General features: G+C 56.9%; 1 protein-coding gene across 7 annotated transcripts in view; it reads right to left on the reverse strand.

Moving 5' to 3' along the window:
• Positions 1-17790, reverse strand: part of CELF5 (CUGBP Elav-like family member 5) — a 72545-nt gene that overhangs the window by 12231 nt on the left and 42524 nt on the right. For 2 of the 7 annotated variants that reach the window (XM_037731007.1, XM_037731003.1), the window contains exons 1-8: positions 13347-13434; positions 12860-12988; positions 10201-10249; positions 8214-8342; positions 5770-5849; positions 2880-3026; positions 1892-2033; positions 1661-1807 (exon numbers count right to left, since the gene is read on the reverse strand). In XM_037731007.1, the coding sequence (XP_037586935.1) occupies positions 1661-1807; positions 1892-2033; positions 2880-3026; positions 5770-5849; positions 8214-8342; positions 10201-10249; positions 12860-12907 (742 nt within the window). In that variant the 5' untranslated portion in view covers positions 12908-12988; positions 13347-13434. The other 5 variants (XM_037731002.1, XM_037731005.1, XM_037731004.1 and 2 more) reach the window with 5 other exon arrangements.

Consider the following 17790-nt stretch of genomic DNA (forward strand, 5'->3'; position numbering starts at 1 on the left):
AAAAAAAAAAAAAAAAAAAAAAAAAAAAAAAAAAAAAAAAAAAAAAATCAAAAATGAGCCAAACATAATGGCATGTAGCTGTAGTCCCAGTGACTCGGGAGGCTGAGGTGAAAGGATCACTTCAGCCCCGGTGTTTGACAGTTCAAGGATGCAGTGAGCTATGATCGCACCACTGCACTCCAGCCTGGGTGACGAGTGAGACTCTCTGTCTCTAAATAAGTAAGTAAATAAATAAATAAGGGGTGAAATTTGAATGTGGTCTGGAGTTGAATTAATTGCATGGTGCCAGTGTTCATTTCCTGGATTTGACAGTGTTCTGTGGTTAGGGAAGCTGTTGGCCTTGTGGAAGCTGGGTGAAAGGCACATGGGACTACTCGGTGGTATTTGGGTAACTCCCTGTGAACCTCCAATCATTTCAAAATCAAATGTTAAAGCCAGACGCAGTGGCTCACACCTATAATCCCAGCACTTTGGGAGGCCGAGGTGGGTGAATCGCTTGAGCCCAGGAATCTGAGGTCTGGGCAACATAGCAAGATCCCATCTGTACAAAAATTTAAAAAATAGCTGGGCATGATGGTGCATGCTTGTAGTCCCAGCTACAAGGAAGGCTGAGATGGGAGGATTGCTTGAGCCCTGAAGATGGAGGCTGAAGTGAGCTGTGACGGTGCCACTGCACTCCAGCCTGAGTGACACAGTGAGATACTACCTCTAAAACTAACTAAATAAAAATAATATAAAAAATAAAAAGTTAAAAATAAATTCTCCTACATGGTGGAAAGACAGATGACTTACTTCCCATAAATTAGATGCTAGAAGGTATTTGCCCTAAAATTGTAGGTGTAGCCTAGAGAAAGTAAGGACCTCTGCTTCATGAAGACAGGTGCAGTCCAAATCAGTGGGTCATTCATTTTGTATTGAATGAATAAATGAATGAATCCAGGCATTGACATCTCCCCAAATGATACAGATGAATACGATTTCTGGGCTGAGCACGGTGGCTCACGCCTGTAATCCAAGCACTTTGGGAGGCTGAGGCAGGCGGATCACCTGAGGTCAGGAGTTCGAGACCAGCCTGGCCAACATGGCGAAACCCCATCTCTACTAAAAATACAAGAATTAGCTGGGCATGGTGGCGCGCGCCTATAATCCCAGCTACTTGGGAGGCTGAGGCAGGGGAATCACTTGTACCTGAGAAGCGGGGGTGATCACGCTACTGCACTCCAGCCTGGGTGACAGTGAGACCCTGTCTCAAACGAAACAAAACAAAACAAAACAAAAACCAATGGTGCCATTCCTGGAACCAGGTGGCATGTGAAGCCTTTTGCACATGGATTAAATTGTTGATGCAACTTTATGAGGTTACTAATATTATCTGCTCCTTTTCCCAGATGAGCAAACTGAGGCTTAGAGACTTAAGGAGCCCACCCAGGGTCAAGGAACTGGACCTTAAGCTCAGAAACATCCAGATGCACCATTTTGAAGTGCTATCACCCTGCCATGGCCTCTCTATGTCCACAGCTCTTATCTGCTCAGCCGAGACACCCTTTTGCCTGCCCTGCTTATCCCTGGGCACTGTGATGCAGGGACTCATACTTGTTCCAGAAACATCATCTCTACTCCCTGACACTCTCCTAGGCCCCAGAGGACCACCCCGAGTTACCTGGGTAGGGCACAAGGCCATTGGCATAGACGGTTTCCAGGGCAGGGTGCCCACCTGGAAAGGGCACGACACCTGCAAAGCCGTTGGTGATGGGAGCCACGAGGCCGGGCACCGCGGTGGTGCCCAGCAGCGGGGGTGAGTGCAGCCCTGCGGAGCAGAAGAGGGTCATGGGGAGGCTGGTTCTGGCCCCGGCCCTGCCCATTCATCCTTGGGCTCCTAGCAGAGGCTCACCAGAGGCAGGAGCGATGGGTGTGGCAGGCAGCCCATTGAGGCTGACGGCGCCGATCTGCTGGATATGACAGGGTGAGAAGGCCACGCCCGGACTCAGGTAGCTGCCCGAGGTGGACAGCACTGTTGTCTGCTGTTGCATGAGCTGGAGGTGAAGAAGTGTCACAGTTGGGGTGACACCTGGCCTGAGATCATGGCTCACGAGGGGAGGCTTGGTTCCCCAGTAACTAGAGGGGAAGTCAGGATGGGTATTTTGGCTCAGGCTGGGATCCGAATTGGAGCTCAGCCTGGGATCGAGGCTCTGCCTGGGGGCAGGGATCAGTTAGGAATTGGAACTCAGCCTAGGAGCAGGGATCGGTTAGGAAGTGAGGCTCAGCCTGGATCAAGGCTCAGACTAGGATCAGGGCTCAGTTAGGAAGTGAGGCTCGGCCAGGGATTAAGTTTCAGTATAGGATTAGCACTCAGTTAGGAAGTGACGCTCAGCCTGGGACTAAGGCTCAGTCTAGGATCAACACTCAGTTAGGAAGTAAGGCTCAGACTGAGATCAAGGCTCCATGTAGGATCAAAGTTTAGTTAGAAATTGAGGCTCTGCTTGGGATAGGGGTTCAGTCAGGAGCTCGGGCTCAACTTGGGATCAGGTCTCAGCCAAGGTGGAGCTTGGTCAAGTCAGGTATCAGTTTGGGGTCAGTCTGGATTTGGAGGTTCAGCCAGAATTGGGCCTAATCTAGATGTGGGGCACAGCCAGGTTCTGGGGCTCAGTCCAAGATTTGGTGTTAATTTGAGATTAGGGCTCAGTCTTCTGGATTTAGGGGCTCGGTCTAAGCTTGCTCTCTATTTGGAGTTGGGGTTCAGCCACACCAGGACAGGACCCTGAGTCAGGGAGATGGAGGGAGAGACGGGAGATGGGCCAAGAGGCAGGAGCCCCCACAGAGAGTAGACAGAGATGGGAGAGACAGAGCCGGACCCCCAAAGCCATCACTGGGTCACTCACAGCCTGGGCGTAGGCACTGTAGGGGCTGAAGGGCAGTGTGAGGGAGGGCGTCAGGATGCCCAGCTGGCCCACCATCTGCTGCATGCGCCGGAGCGTCCGTTCCTTGTCCGTGTCGGCGAACTTGACCACCAGGCTGGAGGAGGCTCCCTGTAGGGGCAGCAGCGAGCAGGGAGGGAAACGGGCTGGGAGGTAGCCAGGACTCTGGGGTCCCTGGATCCACATCAGCTCAGGACCCCTGGGTGAGGGGCTTAATGCCAGTGGCTGCCAGCCATGTCCACAGGCCCCCAGTCCCAGGACCAGGGGCCACAGCAAGGACCACGTGGAGATCAGCATCCTGGGCCCAGCGGCGTCTGCGCAGGTGCAGCGCCCAGACCTAGGGGGCTGTGACGGGGCACAGGTGGGGGCCCTGACTGTCAGCCACACACTCAAAATAGATGGAGAAAAGCCACAGATGGAGGCACCTATGACTTCCGCTCACGTGAGAACAGGTGAGAAACCCACTTCCGAAGGAAAACAGCAGGCTCAGGTGGACAACCCTGCTTTTGTCACCCACACCTGAAACTCCAATCTCCAGAAAGGAACAACTGGAGCACAGATGGATGACCCTTCAACTCTCTCTCACATCTGAGAACAGGTGAGACTCCAGCCACAGGAGAGGAAGGATGTGGGACAAGTAGATGATCCTGACTCTGTCCCTCGTGCCAGGAGCTAGCGGGGAGTTCAGCCCCAGTTTTGTGCCCTGTGCAAGCAGATGAACCTGTGATCCATCCACCCAGCGGACAGCGGAAGGCTGCCACCACTAGGGACAGGAGGCCCTGCTTTGCTGGAGCACAGACAGAAACCATGTGACTGCCATCCCACCCCATGGGACAGGTGCCACACAGCTGAAATCTACCAACAGGCAGCCCTGGGCAGCTGAGACGGTGGTGAGCAAGGGGTATCTGTCTGTGCAGTCAGGACATGGCAATGGGTCCTGATATCAGTGTCAAGAGAAGCCTGGTGGCTGGGCGCAGTGGCTCATGCCTGTAATCCCAGCACTTTGGGAGGCCAAGGTGGGCGGATCAACTGAGGTCATGAGTTTGATACCAGCCTGGCTAACATGGCAAAACCCTGTCTGTACTAAAAATACAAAAATTATCTGGGTGTGGTGACACGTGCCTGTAACACCAGCTACTTAGGAGGCTGAGGCAGCAGAATCACTTGAACCTGGGAGGCGGAGGTTGCAGTGAGCTGAGATCCCACGACTGCACTCCAGCCTGCGCAACAGGTCAAGACTCCATCTCAAAAAAAAAAAAAAAAAGAGAGAGAGAGAGAGAGGCCTGGGGTCAGGGGCCCAGGAGGCCATTCCCACCCCCATACCCTGATTTGGGCTTAAGAAGAAAAATATCTTCCCCTTCGACCAGTTCCTCCCTGATGAACTGTCTCCCAGCAGAATGCACCCTGTAGCCTCCCTGTCTTGGCTGACATGCCCCCTTTGATAGAGAACTCACTCCTCCAGACGCCTACCAGCCCTGTCCCTGATGTCTCTGAGCTTGAGAACACTTACCCTTGTATTGAGGGTAAGCTAAGCCCTTCCGCTTTGGGCTTTCAGAGCCGAGAGGGGAGGGTCATTCCTCCCAGGAGCCATCTTCCTTGTAGGAGATTTGGAAATGTGTGTGTAGGCATGATGGCCCCCGGGAACTCCATCATCAGGGGAAGGGCCATCCCCAGTGACTACTTGGTCCCGCCAGCTGCTTACTGCTGCAGACCCTGGGACCTGTCCCCGGTCCCCATCCCTACCTCACCCAGGGAGTCCATGGCTCCCATCCAGGCTTCCCCTACCGTCTGTTTTCTGACCAGGCCTCCTCCCCATCCACCTGGCCCCAGCTCAGGCCTCCTCCTCCCTCAGCTGGACCTTGCCCTAGCCTCCTCCCTGGACTCCCAGCCTCCTCCCTGGCCTCCCAGCCTCCCCCTGGCCTCCCAACCTCCAGTCTTACACCCTGCCCATCCCCTACATTGACCCCAAAGGGATATCCGCAATCAACCTGGCCGGTCTCCTCCCTTGCTCTAAACCATCTGTGGCTCCCTACTGCCCTAAGAAAAGGTTCCGGCTTTGCAGCCCCGAATTGCAGCCCCATCTTCTGTTGCTCCTCCGGGCTGTCTGCTGCCACCTCCCAGCCTTTCTTCTTGTCCTCAGCAAATCCAACCCAGGTGTCATCCCCTCTAGGACACCCTTACATGTACACACATACACTCACACTCACAATCTATACTCACACCTGCATATACTCACAAACGTGTACACAATCACCCACAATACTGACACTCACACTCATGCACACACACACATGTGCCCGCAAACGCACCTGCAGATGCACATACATGCAATTCCTCCCCCAGGGCCCGGGCACACGCACACACACGCTCACACACATGTAGCAACACACACGGGCACTCACATAAACACACACATGTGCCAGTATCTACACACTAGCACACAATGGCACACTTAACCATCTATACTCACACACACCCCTCGTGCACACAGCACTCACATAACTCTCCTACCAGTAATGACGTGCTCAAACATGCACTCACACACACATGCATGCATGTATTCTCTCAGGCATGCTCACCCACACACGCTGAACCACACACACACACTGTAATACATCCATGCACACACACACTTTGCTTGCATACTCACCTCCACATCTGCACACACCCACATGCATATACCCACGCAAGGGACCAGTCAGGGACTGCACCTCTTTCTCCACTTGTGCTCCCTCTGAAGGACAGCCAGGGGCTACTGGATGACAGTGATGGTAAGACTATGGCCTGTTTCATCCCTGTCCCCCTCACCCCTTTCCCATGCCCACCCCCACAGCCAAGGGCAGCTGCAACTCACCGGCATGGTCTGGCTCCCGTGCAAGGCGTGGATGGCCGCCTGCGCCTCCGTGTGGGAGGAGAACTTCACGAAAGCACAGCCTGCTCGGAGAGAAGGAGATAGAGGAGTGATGGGGTCACAGGGCTGGTGGAGTGGGGGACACATGAGAGGGGACACAGAGACCTATGTGGCCAGTGTCAGACATGCTCCCAGGGAGAGCTGATGACAGAAAGGCAGCCAGCCATTTGCTCAGACAGATAGGTGGACAATCAGCCAGACCAAGGATCAGAATGGAGGAGAATCGCACAGATAGGCGGCCACAGAGTTAGACGAAGAGCTGGTCACCCATGCAGCCAGCCAGCCAGCCTGCCATTCGTTCATTTAGTCCGGCAGAAAGTCAGCCAGCCATCCGGATAGCTGGTTAGACGATCAGTCACAGAGTTTGTGAAGCACACAGCCAGATGGACAGTGCAAGGCTGGGCACTGTCAGGGATGAGGTCCCGTCCATCAGAACAAATGACAGGACCATAGTCCAGATAGTTATGATCAGATATGCGGAGTTAAAGTGACAGACCGCGGGACACACAGTCCCATAGGCAGAGTCAGCAGAGACATGTGTGGGTCCAGACAGACGGACCTTGTCTGACTCAGCCAGATAGATGGAAATGATCAACCAGGAGACCTGAGCAGACCCAGACAGAGCCACACAAGCAGACAGACCACCAGAGACCACCAGATACAGCCTAATGCAAACACAGTCCCACGGACAAAGTCATAGAACAGGCAGAGGCCACCAGACCCGGCTCCAGACTGATAGAGTACTATGGAAGGACCAGCCATATTGTGGGGGGAGGGGGTGAAATGTTCTGGAATTACACAGTGGTGATAGTTGCGCGGCTTTATGAATAGATTATACATTTTCTTTTTTAGATGAAGTCTCACTCTGTTGCCCAGGCTGGAATGCAATGGCACCATCTCGGCTCACTGCAATCTCCACCTGCCGGAGGCCTCAGCCTCCTTAGTAGCTGGGATTACAGGTGCCCGCCAAGACGCCCGGTTAACTTTTGTATTTTTAGTACAGATGGGGTTTTGCCACGTTGGCCAGGCTGGTCTTGAACTCCTGACCTCAAGTGATCCACCTGCCTTGGCCTCCCACAGTACTGGAATTGCAGGCATGAGCCACTAGGCCTGGCCTCACTGTGCATTTTAAAAGAGTGAATTTGGTGGGATGTGGATGACATCTCAATTTTAAAAAGGAAGAACCAGGCAATGCTCTGAAACCATCGGATACATTCGGTCCTAGTAAGGTAGGAAAGACCAGAGTGTTCGGTTCCAGATGAGCTCTGTGGACAGAGACCACCAGACACCGTCATTTGAACTCTCAAGAAGGAAGGCAGCCAGACAGGCAGAGACCACCACAGTCAGTCATATAGACAAATCGTATAGACTCAGACAGAAGCAGGCGGAAACAGTTCTACCAACAGTCAGGTGGACGAATCCGAGACCAAAGGACACAGGTAACTGTGTCCCTGGAGAAGCCCCGCCCCTCTCCAGACCCCGCCTCATCCCAAGGCCACGCCCCTGCATTACCACTCACAAGCAGCCCCTGGAGAAGCCCTGCCCCTCCCCAACCACGCCCCATCCAAGGCCACGCCCCTGCATCCCCGCCCTCCCCACCGCAGCCCCGCCCCTCTTCAGGGCCGGTCCCCAGAGCCCCCATGCAGAGAGAGCATGCAGGTAGGATCATGCGGGACCAGTCTCTACCCAACCCCACCCCTGTGAACCAGCTCCTCCCCACCAGCCCCAGCCTCCTATGGGCTTCGCCCCGCCCCACCTGGCCAGCCCCACTCAGTGTGTTCAGCCCCGCCCTCTCCCATGGCCCCTCTCCTTCCCACGGCACCCCCCCCGCCCCTGAGCCAGTCCCTCCTAACCCTACAAATTCCACCTCTCCCTGTAGCCCCTCCCCTACCCAACGCCCCACTGCTGCAGCCTCTGGTGAAACCTGGGGCCTCTCCAGGGCCAGCTCCTCCTTACCCTGCAGCCCCAGCCCTCCCCAAGGGCCCACCCTTGGTAAAGCCCCTCCCCTCCCTAGGGTCTTACCCCACAGGCCCTGCCCCCAGAGCCAGCTGCACTCCACCCTGCAGCCCCAGCCCCTCCCAAGGCCCCGCCCCCTGTATCCTCACCCAGACACCGCCCCTGGAGAAGCCCCGCCCCTTCCTAGGGTCCCACCCCAGAGCCAGCTCCTCCCCATACTGCAGCCCCAGCCCCTCCCAAGGCCCGCCCCTGCAATTCCCCCACAGGCCCTGCCCCTGCTGCCTCACTATAGGCTCCACCCCTGGAGAAGCCCCACCCCTCCCCAGGGTCCCAGGCTATAGCCGGCTCCTCCCCACGCTGCAGGCCCCACCCTCCCCACAGGCCCCGCCCCCAGTGCCAGCCCCGCCCCTCTCGCAGTCCCCGCCCGTCACCTTTGCTGCTGCCGTCAGGCCCCCGGAGCACGGTGCACTCGTCGATGACCCCGAAGGGCTGGAACAGCCGCAGCACGTCCTCCTCTGACTGCTGCTTGTTCAGCATCCCCACGAACAGCTTCCGGTCCCCTGTGGGCGGCGACACCCACCTCAGCCGAGTCCCCGGCCTCCGGGAGGGCCTCCGGGATTTCTCCCTCCCTCCCTCCAGCAGAGTGGAGGCGGCAGGGCAGGAAGATGCGGCGCCCGGGTCCTGCCGGCTCCGGTTCTGCGCCTGCGAGGGAGGACCCAGCCGCGCCCTTTCCTTGCCCCGGATCTCTCCACCCTCCCACGGGCCCTGCAGGTTCCCATCTCCGGGCTTCTGCCCGCCTGGAATGCACTCCCTGCAGTCTTTTGGGGTCTCTGCTCCACTGCTCCCCCTCCAGGCGGAGATGACCTCTCCCTCTGGTGCACTCAGCCTGCACCGAACACTACGGCTAGGAGATGCCTCGCCGGGCCTGGGTCCCTGTCTGTCTTTCTGTCTGCTCCCCCGTACCTGCCAGCGGAGATGGGCACTGACGGTCCCTGGACCCTCTTGGTGCCCAGCAGAGGCCCCTGCCCAACCTTGTCGGGATCAAGAGGGGACAGGCAGTCACCATCTGTGGAATGGAGTGAGGGTTCACGTGCTCACAGGACCAGGGGCCCTGGCAGCTTGGACCCTCTGCCGGGTGGGGCTGGGCTGGAACCTGGTCTGAGCAGGGGCTGGGCCAGCCTCTCCTGTGTGAGCTCTGCCCCTTTGGGTAATCGCATGCTCCCTGGTAATGGGGAACGTGGTGGCTTCATCTCCGAGGGACGGCGAGCTGGGTTACTATGGAAACCGCTCTCGGCAGCTGTCACTCATGGGGGTGGGAAGGAGAGAGAAAAACCAGCAGAGAGACCGAGAATCAGGCAGAGAGAGACAGATCAGAGAGTGCACGTGCGAGAGAGACTGCGAGAGACAGAGAGAGAATAAGAGGGATGAAGAGACAGAAGAGAAAAAGGAGAAAGAGATACACAGAGGGCGATGGAGAGAGAGAGAGAAATAGAGTGGGGACATGCAGACACCACCTCACTTCTCCCTGTCCCACGCTGGCAGCCAGGGTGGAAAGTGTGAAATGGGTTCCCAGCCCCTTTACCGGGCTCCTACATATACCTAGAGGTCCTAACACTCCTGCCCCACATCACTCAACCAAGTCTGGCTGCCCCTCTTCAGTCTCCACTTGAGGTGGAGAGGAAATATACACATTTTCAAGAATGACTAGCTTTGGGTCCCAAGGAACAGCAGAGTATGTCCCCGCCATGGGGATGTCCTGACAGCAAGCTCCAGCCCCACGCAGACCCCAGTGGCCCCAGCCTCCCACAGTCAAGCACGCACGTGCAAACACGCCCATGCGCAGGCCGGGCACACGCACATGCACGCGGGCAGGAAGGCATCCCACCGCACACCGTACACGCGTGCTCATGTGCACCATCTGCAGAAACACAAATGCACACGTGCACGGACTCACACATCTGCACGCAGCCAAGCCGGGTGTGCACTCATATACACACACATTCAAGCATGCACATACAAGCACACAAACATTTGCACACAGAGACCCCAGAGAGCAATCCACAGCCATTCAGGCCCCCATCGTCTGTGTTTAAAGTCTCTGGATTATTGCACCCTGAAGGGAGTGGGATATTTCAAACTCTAGGGGGAAGGCAGCTGGACCTGGCTAGACCCCTCCATCCTCCCTTGGGGTCTATGGACATAGCCCCTGCTGCTCTCTGGAGCCCCTGCCTCTCCCCCCACCAAGAGGTGTGTGAGCAGGCATGCGACTACTGCGTGCTTTGGGGCAGGGAGGCCAGTTCCAGATGCACAGGCCTTGGCCACTGTCCCTTTGGGGGAGGGAGGAAGGAACAGATTTTCCTTCTTCTCCCATTCCTCTGCCAACCCCCAGCCTGGCAGCCACAGAGAGATGACAACTACCTCCGCGGCTTTCGCTGTCCGCAGGCTTCACCTGGATTGGCCGCGCCATCTGCAGAGAGAGGGGTAAGGGAAAAGTCAGGCTCAATGGTGGGAGTGTGGTGGGCGGGGGCTTTGCCTGAGCTTTGCCGTGCAGCCCTGCTCACCTCCCACCACCAGCCCTCAGCACCCCACTAATACCCCAGTCAAAGCAAATGACACACGGTCCCGCCTACAAGGGGACTTGTGTGGCAAACTCTTAGTTAGCCCTCAAAACCCAACAACAATATCCCTTCCTTCAGGAAACCTCCTTGCTTCCCCAAATGCGATAGGCCCACTTCCTCCAGTCTCTTAGTACGATGTGACTTTGCAGTTCCTACCCTCAAGAACTACAGTCTATTTTCCCACTCCTGGCACTTGAACTTGGCCAAGTGACTTGCTGTGACCCACAGAATGTGGTGGAAGTTAAGCTGTGGGAGTTCTGAGCCTAGGCCTCGAGGGACCTTGTAGCTTCCACTCTTGGAAGCCTGAGACTGCCCGGTGGAGAAGCCCAAGAGGAGCCCCCCTCTCCCCGTCCTCTCCTGCTAAGCCCAGTGGAGTCTCAGCTGACTGCAGCTGTGGAGTGACCCCAAGAGAGGCCAACAGAACTGTCCAGCTGAGACCAGACTGAGCTTTGCAGAATCAAGAAAAAATACAATTACTGGAGTCGTTTGTTACTCAGCAGTGCTGACCGATACACCAAGGCAGCTACATTTAGCCACATCTCCCAGGAGCTTTGGGAGGGGTCATACAGGAGCTTTGGGTGGGGTCATACCTGAGTGGACCCGCCTGCCATCTGGTTTCATTGTTCTTGACAATTTTGTCCCCCGCCCCAGGCACTGAAAATCATGTTTAATGAAGAAACAAATTCTCCCTTGCACCAACCCTCACAACATACCCAGTCCTAGGTATGAGCTAATTCGGATATTTGAGAACAGGTTCCAGGGAAGTGAGAGTTGGGGAGGCATTTGTATCTCCATTGGTCCTGGGACAGAACCCTTCTCCCAACCTGATGTCTGTGGCAAACTCCTATTCAACCTTCAAAACCCAACTTAAAAATGTCCATGCAGGGACTCTTCCCACTCCTCTGGGCTCGTTCCTCCCTCTGTCTCAGGGCCAGAAGTGTCTATGTCTTGTTCTGTCTCTCTCCAGACAGGGGACCACAGTATCTCTCCACATGGGGAGGGACACATGGATGAAATGGAGAAACCTGCTGAACAGAAGGGGCCAGAAGGAAGTGGCCAACTTCCACCAACACAGAGAGGCATCTGGAATGGGAAAGACTGCTAGTCTCAGAGCTTTTTCCAAGTCAGACAAACTTGAAATAGATCCCCATGCCCCCCGAGCCCTATGGGTTCCGAAGTGCTCTTTCTACTCTTCTGACTTTTGAATTTTGGCAGAGAACGCACTTGAAAAACACCCGGTTTTCTTTTTCTTTTTCTTCTTTTTGAGGCGGGGTCTCACTGTGTCGCCAGGCTGGAGTGCAGTGGTGCGATCTCGACTCACTGCAGCCTCCGCCTCCCGGGTTCAAGCCATTCTCCTGCCTCAGCCTCCCGAGTAGCTGGGACTACAGGCGCACGCCGCCATGCCTGGTTAATTTTTTTTGTACTTTTAGTAGAGATGGGGTTTCACCACGTTAGCCAGGATGGTCTGGATCGCCTGACCTCGTGATCCGCCCACCTCGGCCTCCCAAAGTGCTGGGGTGACAGGCGTGAGCCACCGCGCCCGGCCAAATGCCAGGTTCTCTAATCACAGCACAGCTGCCCAACAAGCGTCAGAGAGAGGTGCAGTTTTCACCCCATTCTACAGATGTCAACATCAAGGTTTCTGTTATTTGTCTAAGAGAGAAGTTACCTGTGTAAGGTCGTGGTGAGTGAAGACTTTCTGGATTCCAGGTTCAGTGATCTGTCCACCCACTCCCATAAACAAGGCCCCCTCCCCATCTCTGAACCCCCAAAGTCCTCTCCCCAAGGAGCTCTGTCCCTTGTGATCTGACCTCTTCTCTAAGCCCCATCCCAGCTCCATGTCCTCTCTCCCACCCTGAGCAACCCCTCGGTTTGCACTCCGTTCCTCAGAGACCCCTCTGCATGTCCACCCCCCCACCAAGCTTCCCTCTTCTCTTCAAGCCCCTCCCACTTCAGAGACTCTTCCTCATCTCTGGGTCCCCTCCCCTCTCCAAGACCCTCTCCCATTCTGACACCCTCCTTCCTGAGTGTATGTCCCCGGCACATATGGTTTCTTCAATCTGAACTCAGCCTTGGGGGCCCCAGAACCAGAGAGGCCCCTGCCTCCCTGACCCTGTGCTCCCAATCCTCCCAGCCCAAACTTCCTGCCCCCCAGCCACACCCTCAGAGGGACCCTGACCACCTAGGAGAGGAAAACCTCCGTGCCCCTCCCCCATCCAGTTAGCTGGACCGCCTTCCCACCCCATGCCCCCCATGCATACACACCAGGGCCCTTTCCACCTGGGTACCACACCCTGCTAGGCTGGAGGCAGGAGGGGAGATGGTTGCAACCAGATGGGACCAGCTTCTGGGCTGGGAGGGGGGTGCCAGGGGAGGTGGGGAGAGATGGGGGGCACCTGCAGGAGCTCCAGCCTCCTGCTCCCCCCCACCCCTCCCACCCCACCTCCGTTGGCCCTCACCTCCTCCCCCCTCCCAGCACCTTGGGCAGATGAGGATGGGGTTGCCATGGCAACGCTGATTCACCACACGGAAGCTGGCAATTGTTGTTGCCATGGAAACCGCCTCTTAGGGGCGAGCCCAGCTCCTGCCTTGCACAAAAGAGATATTTAAATATAATCTGGAGATGGACGAGGGAGGCGGGGAGGGGCGGCTGCGGGGAGAGAATCTGCCCCCATCACTGAACCCTCCACCCCCACCTTGTTCTGGGGTTGGGGGGCTGGGGTACCTCTTCCCCATCTCCCCCACCCATCACATAGCCTGGGCCCTTCCGCCTCCTACTGGGAGGTCCCTTCCCCCCTCCTGGGTCAGCTTGGGCGGCCGGGAAGAGGGGGTCCTGGTCTGATCCAGAGAAGCCAGCTGGGTAGCCCCCTCCTCTCCAGGCCTCCACACCAAAGCCGAACTCCAAGGCCCGGCTGTCCCCACCCCGCGGCCCGGCGCCCGCCTTACCCACCGGCCTGGAGACGCGCGCCAGGCTGGCATCCACGTGCCGCCGCCCGCCTGCCCGGCCGCCCCGGGCGCACAGGCGCGCACCCGCCACACTGCACGCTCGGGCCCCGCGCCGCGCGCCCTGCGCCCTGCGCCCTGCGCCCGACGCCCAGGCGGGCCCTGCCTGCGCTGCCTGCCCGAGCCAGGAGGAGGCGTGCCAGGAGGGGATCTGGGTCTCCCCACACCCCACCCCTCCTGTCGCCCCTGCCCGTCCATCTGGCTCTGCCCACCTCCTCCCGGCTCCCTCTCTCCATCTGTCCCACCGAGGTCTCTGCCGAGTGCACTGCCTCCCTCCTCCACCTTCTCTGGCTCCCCATTGCCGCATCCCTTCCCTGACCCTTCTCTTCCTCTCCATTTCTTCAGCAGCATTCCTGCTGTGCCCCAGGCTGAGTAATTTTGGAACTCCAGGAAGGACCCCCCACTAGCCTGGCAGAGGGGGGGACAGAGCCAGACACAAGCTCTCCCATGGGGTCAGGGTTGGAGCTGGGAGAGCAGAGGGCAGAGGACAGTGAAGAGCCAAAGGCTGTCCTGGGCCTGAACTGAAGATGGAAAATTTACATTGGGTTTTGGAGTAGGAGTAGGAGTTTGGAGGGGTTGGACACAATTTCTCAAGTTGGAGCAATACCTACATCTGCTGACCCATTTAGTCTCAGGATAACTTAATGAGATGAAAACATACGTTCCCATTTTACAGATGGGCAAATGAAGGCCAGAAAGGAGAGATTGAGAGGCCAAGGTGGGAGGATCACTTGAACCCAAGGAGTTTGAGGCTGCAGTGAGCTATGATCACCCCACTGCACTCCAGCCTGGATGACAGAGCCAGATCCTATCTCTACAGCAGGGAGAGGGGCAGGAGGGACGTGCTCTGAGGACCCAGCCATCCCTCCAACCAAGGGGTCCTGTGGGCTGAGGCGCGTCTTGGCTCTGTGAGCATGGATGGGCTTGCACAGGGGCGGCTGAGAAACAGTCTCTTATGTCTGACCTGTGTATGCTAGAGATGGGGAAACTGAGGCTCCTTGGGGGTGGGCAACGGGAATGACTGCAAAGGAGTCTCACAGGGAGGCTAGGGCAGCCAGAGAGTCTCCAGGATTTGCAAAGTTGTACCCTTAGAAGAGTACAGATTCAGAGGAGGGGTCAGGCAGGGGGGGCTCACGCCTGGAATCTCAGCACTTTGGGAGGCCAAAACAGGCGGATCACCTGAGGTCAGGAGTTTGAGACCAGCCTGGCCAGCATGATGAAACCCTGTTTCTACTAAAAATATGAAAAAATTAGCTGGGCGTGGTGGTGGGCGCCTGTAATCCCAGCTATTCAGGAGGCTGAGACAGGAGAATCACTTGAACCTGGAAGGCAGAAGGCGCAGTGAGCCAAGGTCACACCATTGCACTCCGGCTTGGGCGACAACAGTGAAACTCTGTCTAAAAAAAAGAGATTCAGGGGTGGCCCCAGATGGGTTATTTGCAGGTGGTGTGGAGGGAAGGGAGGAAGATGGACCCCTCGTCTGGGCTGCCCCAGACACCATTCACCCTCCTCACTCCTACCTAGGCCCCAGCCCAGCCTCTCTGAAACACCCAGGCCAAGCACTGCCCTGCTCTAAATGCTGCTGGAGCTCCCTATTGCCCTCTGGGTAGAGGCTCAGCCCCTCATCCTAGCATTCAAGGGCCCTTTGCTGCTCAGCCCCAGTCATTCCTCCCCACCCCTCCTGCCATGGCCCCCTGAACATGGCCAGTGACGGAATCACCCCTGCTGCATCCCATCCTTCCCTTCAAATGCCACCTCCCCTGTGAAGCCTTCCATGCTCTCTCTCCATCTGCTTCCACTGCCTTGCCCAGGCATTGCTTCGATTGCAACCCCATCCCCCTAAACACACACACTGCCCTTCCCTCAGGGGAGCTCCGGTGGGAACAGGGGCAGAAGGGCACCGGAATCTGTGACCCCCCTTTCCCCACCAAGAGGCTAGCCCAGGGTCCACAAATGACAGCGGAAATGAAACACGGGTTTTTAGATTCCTCAGAAAGCAAAACCCAGGCCCCATCCCCGTGGGCCAAGAGCATGCCGGGCACAGTGCCTGGCACGGGAAGTCACCCAAGAGCTGGTGCCAGGCAGTGTCTTACGATTCGGTGTCTGCACAAGCCCAGAAAGATGACACGACGCCCTGAGTCTCACAGCTTGACACACCCAGGATGGTTCATTCATTTATTCCGTGCCTGTGTGCCGAGCTCGGGTGTTGCGTTCAGCACCCAAAAGGCCTCACCTTACCTCAAAACACTTCTAGGGGCTGGGTGTAATCCCAGCACTTTGGGAGGCTGAGGCGGGCAGATCGCCTGAGGTCAGGAGTTCGAGACCAGCCTGGCCAACATAGTGAAACCCCGTCTCTACTAAAATACAAAACTTAGCTGGATGTAGTGACAGGCGCCTGTAATCCCAGCTACTCGGGAGGCTGAGGCAGGAGAATCGCTTGAACCCAGGAGGTGGAGATTGCAGTGAGCTGAGATCACACCACTGCGCTCCAGCCTGGGTGACAAGAGAAAGACTGTCTCAAAAACACAAAACAGAACAAAACAAAAAAACCACTTCTATGGCCCCATTTTGCAGATGATGAAACTGAGGTCCGGAGGTGGAACTGTCAGACGCTGGGTGTTTTAAGGCCCCTTGCCCATTCTCAGGTTTGGTTTCACTCTGGGCCAAGTCCTGAGGTGTGGAGGTAAGCATGGGAGGTGGGGGTCCTGCCAGGGGCCACCTCTATGACCCCAGTGTGCACGGGGAGGGGTTTCAGGAGGGCAACATTGCTCCAGGCAGCTGCCATGTCTGAGCAGAGAAGGACTCCCAGACACACAAATTAATCCCTTTCCCGGGAAATGAGATGAGCAGCAGCGTGGCCGAGGGTGCTGGGATGTCCCTCAGCCCCCAAGACTCTCATGAAGAAAGAGACAGCAAAGTCCCAGATGTCCCAGTCCCTCCCTCGCTGGCCAAGAGACGGAAGCTGGATCCTCTGCCCCTCCCCCCACCCACTGTCCCAGTGCGGGGGGCTCTCCATCTCCAGGAACCCCAGGCTCTGGCTCTGGGGATGGGAAGTGTTGTCCGGGGCTGTGACGGCCCAGCCGGCAGCTTCCCCTGGAATCTGAGCCTCGATTCCAGGGTCCCACGGTCCGTTCCAGAATCTATTCTGGGATTGTGTTATTCAATTTCGGATCCTATTCCAGAATGCTGAGATTTGATTAAACTACGTCCCCCATGGACGCTGCTGTCACACTCGTGCGGGAACCGGAAGGTGGGGGGGGGGCGCTCGCTTCAGAAAGCAGTGGTATCGGGTGGGGGGAGGGCTCCCCTGTGCCAGGAGGAGGGGGGAGAAGCAGAAAGTTAGCGAATGACCTGGGTCACTCACTCCCCTCCTGGCTTATAAAGAGACAGAAGGGTCCACTCCTACTGTCCCCCCAACACACACACATACAAGTGTTTTTGGGTGGGGGAATCAGGGCACAGGAGACATGGTGGCTGCCTTGGTGTCTCGCGTGACCCATCTCCTCCCGACTCCCGGGCGGTGCTCGTGCAGGAGTGTGCAGGCACGTGAGCCGCCTGGGTGGGCTCTTCCCGCACGGGGCCAACCTCGTGCTCCGGCTCCCTGTGGAGAAGCCAGCCATCAGCAGGCACTCAGATGAGCCAGCGTGCTCAGACGTGGCTGGCAGACCAGCGGGCGGGGGTCCTCTGTCCCAGCAGCCCCCACCTGCCCCTCACCAGCCTCCCATTCTCATTCCAAAAGGCTGGCTCCATTTCTGCAGGCATTCCCGGGAAAAGGTGGCACAGCCCACAGGTCTCGCCTTTGCTAACCGGGTGGGTGTAAGCCACAGAGGCTGATGCTCTCGGATCTGAACTCCTGGGGACACACTCGAGAGAAATGTGATGTGTGTCCACCAAAAAACAGCCTGGAGGATCTCTACCGTCACAGCAGACACTGGAAACAACCCAAGTGTCTCCCAACAGGGGAATCAGTAAATGACATATTTGCACCCTGGAATACTAGACAGCAATGAAAAAGCACTGATGCACACAACAGCACGTGTGACTCTTTTTTCTTCTTTTTTTGGTACTGGGTCTTGCTCTGTCACCCAGGCTGCAGCGCAGTGGGGCGACCATCATGAGGGAGGAGGTGAGACTCGACTCAGGAGGTGGGACTCAGATACGGGAACAAATTTAAAAGTAGCTAAAACAGGGATGGAGTTGAAGCAGCCGGCAACACCCAGGAGTTACCACCCTTTCCATGGCAATGACCCAATGACCGGAAAGTTGCCACCCTTTTCTTAGAAATTTCTGGGCCGGGCGCGGTGGCTCACGCCTGTAATCCCAGCACTTTGGGAGGCCGAGGCGGGTGGATCACGAGGTCAAGAGATCGAGACCATCCTGGTCAACA

The sequence above is a fragment of the Cebus imitator genome, unplaced genomic scaffold (assembly GCF_001604975.1).
Source record: "Cebus imitator isolate Cc_AM_T3 unplaced genomic scaffold, Cebus_imitator-1.0 Scaffold375, whole genome shotgun sequence".
Lineage (NCBI taxonomy): Eukaryota > Metazoa > Chordata > Mammalia > Primates > Cebidae > Cebus > Cebus imitator.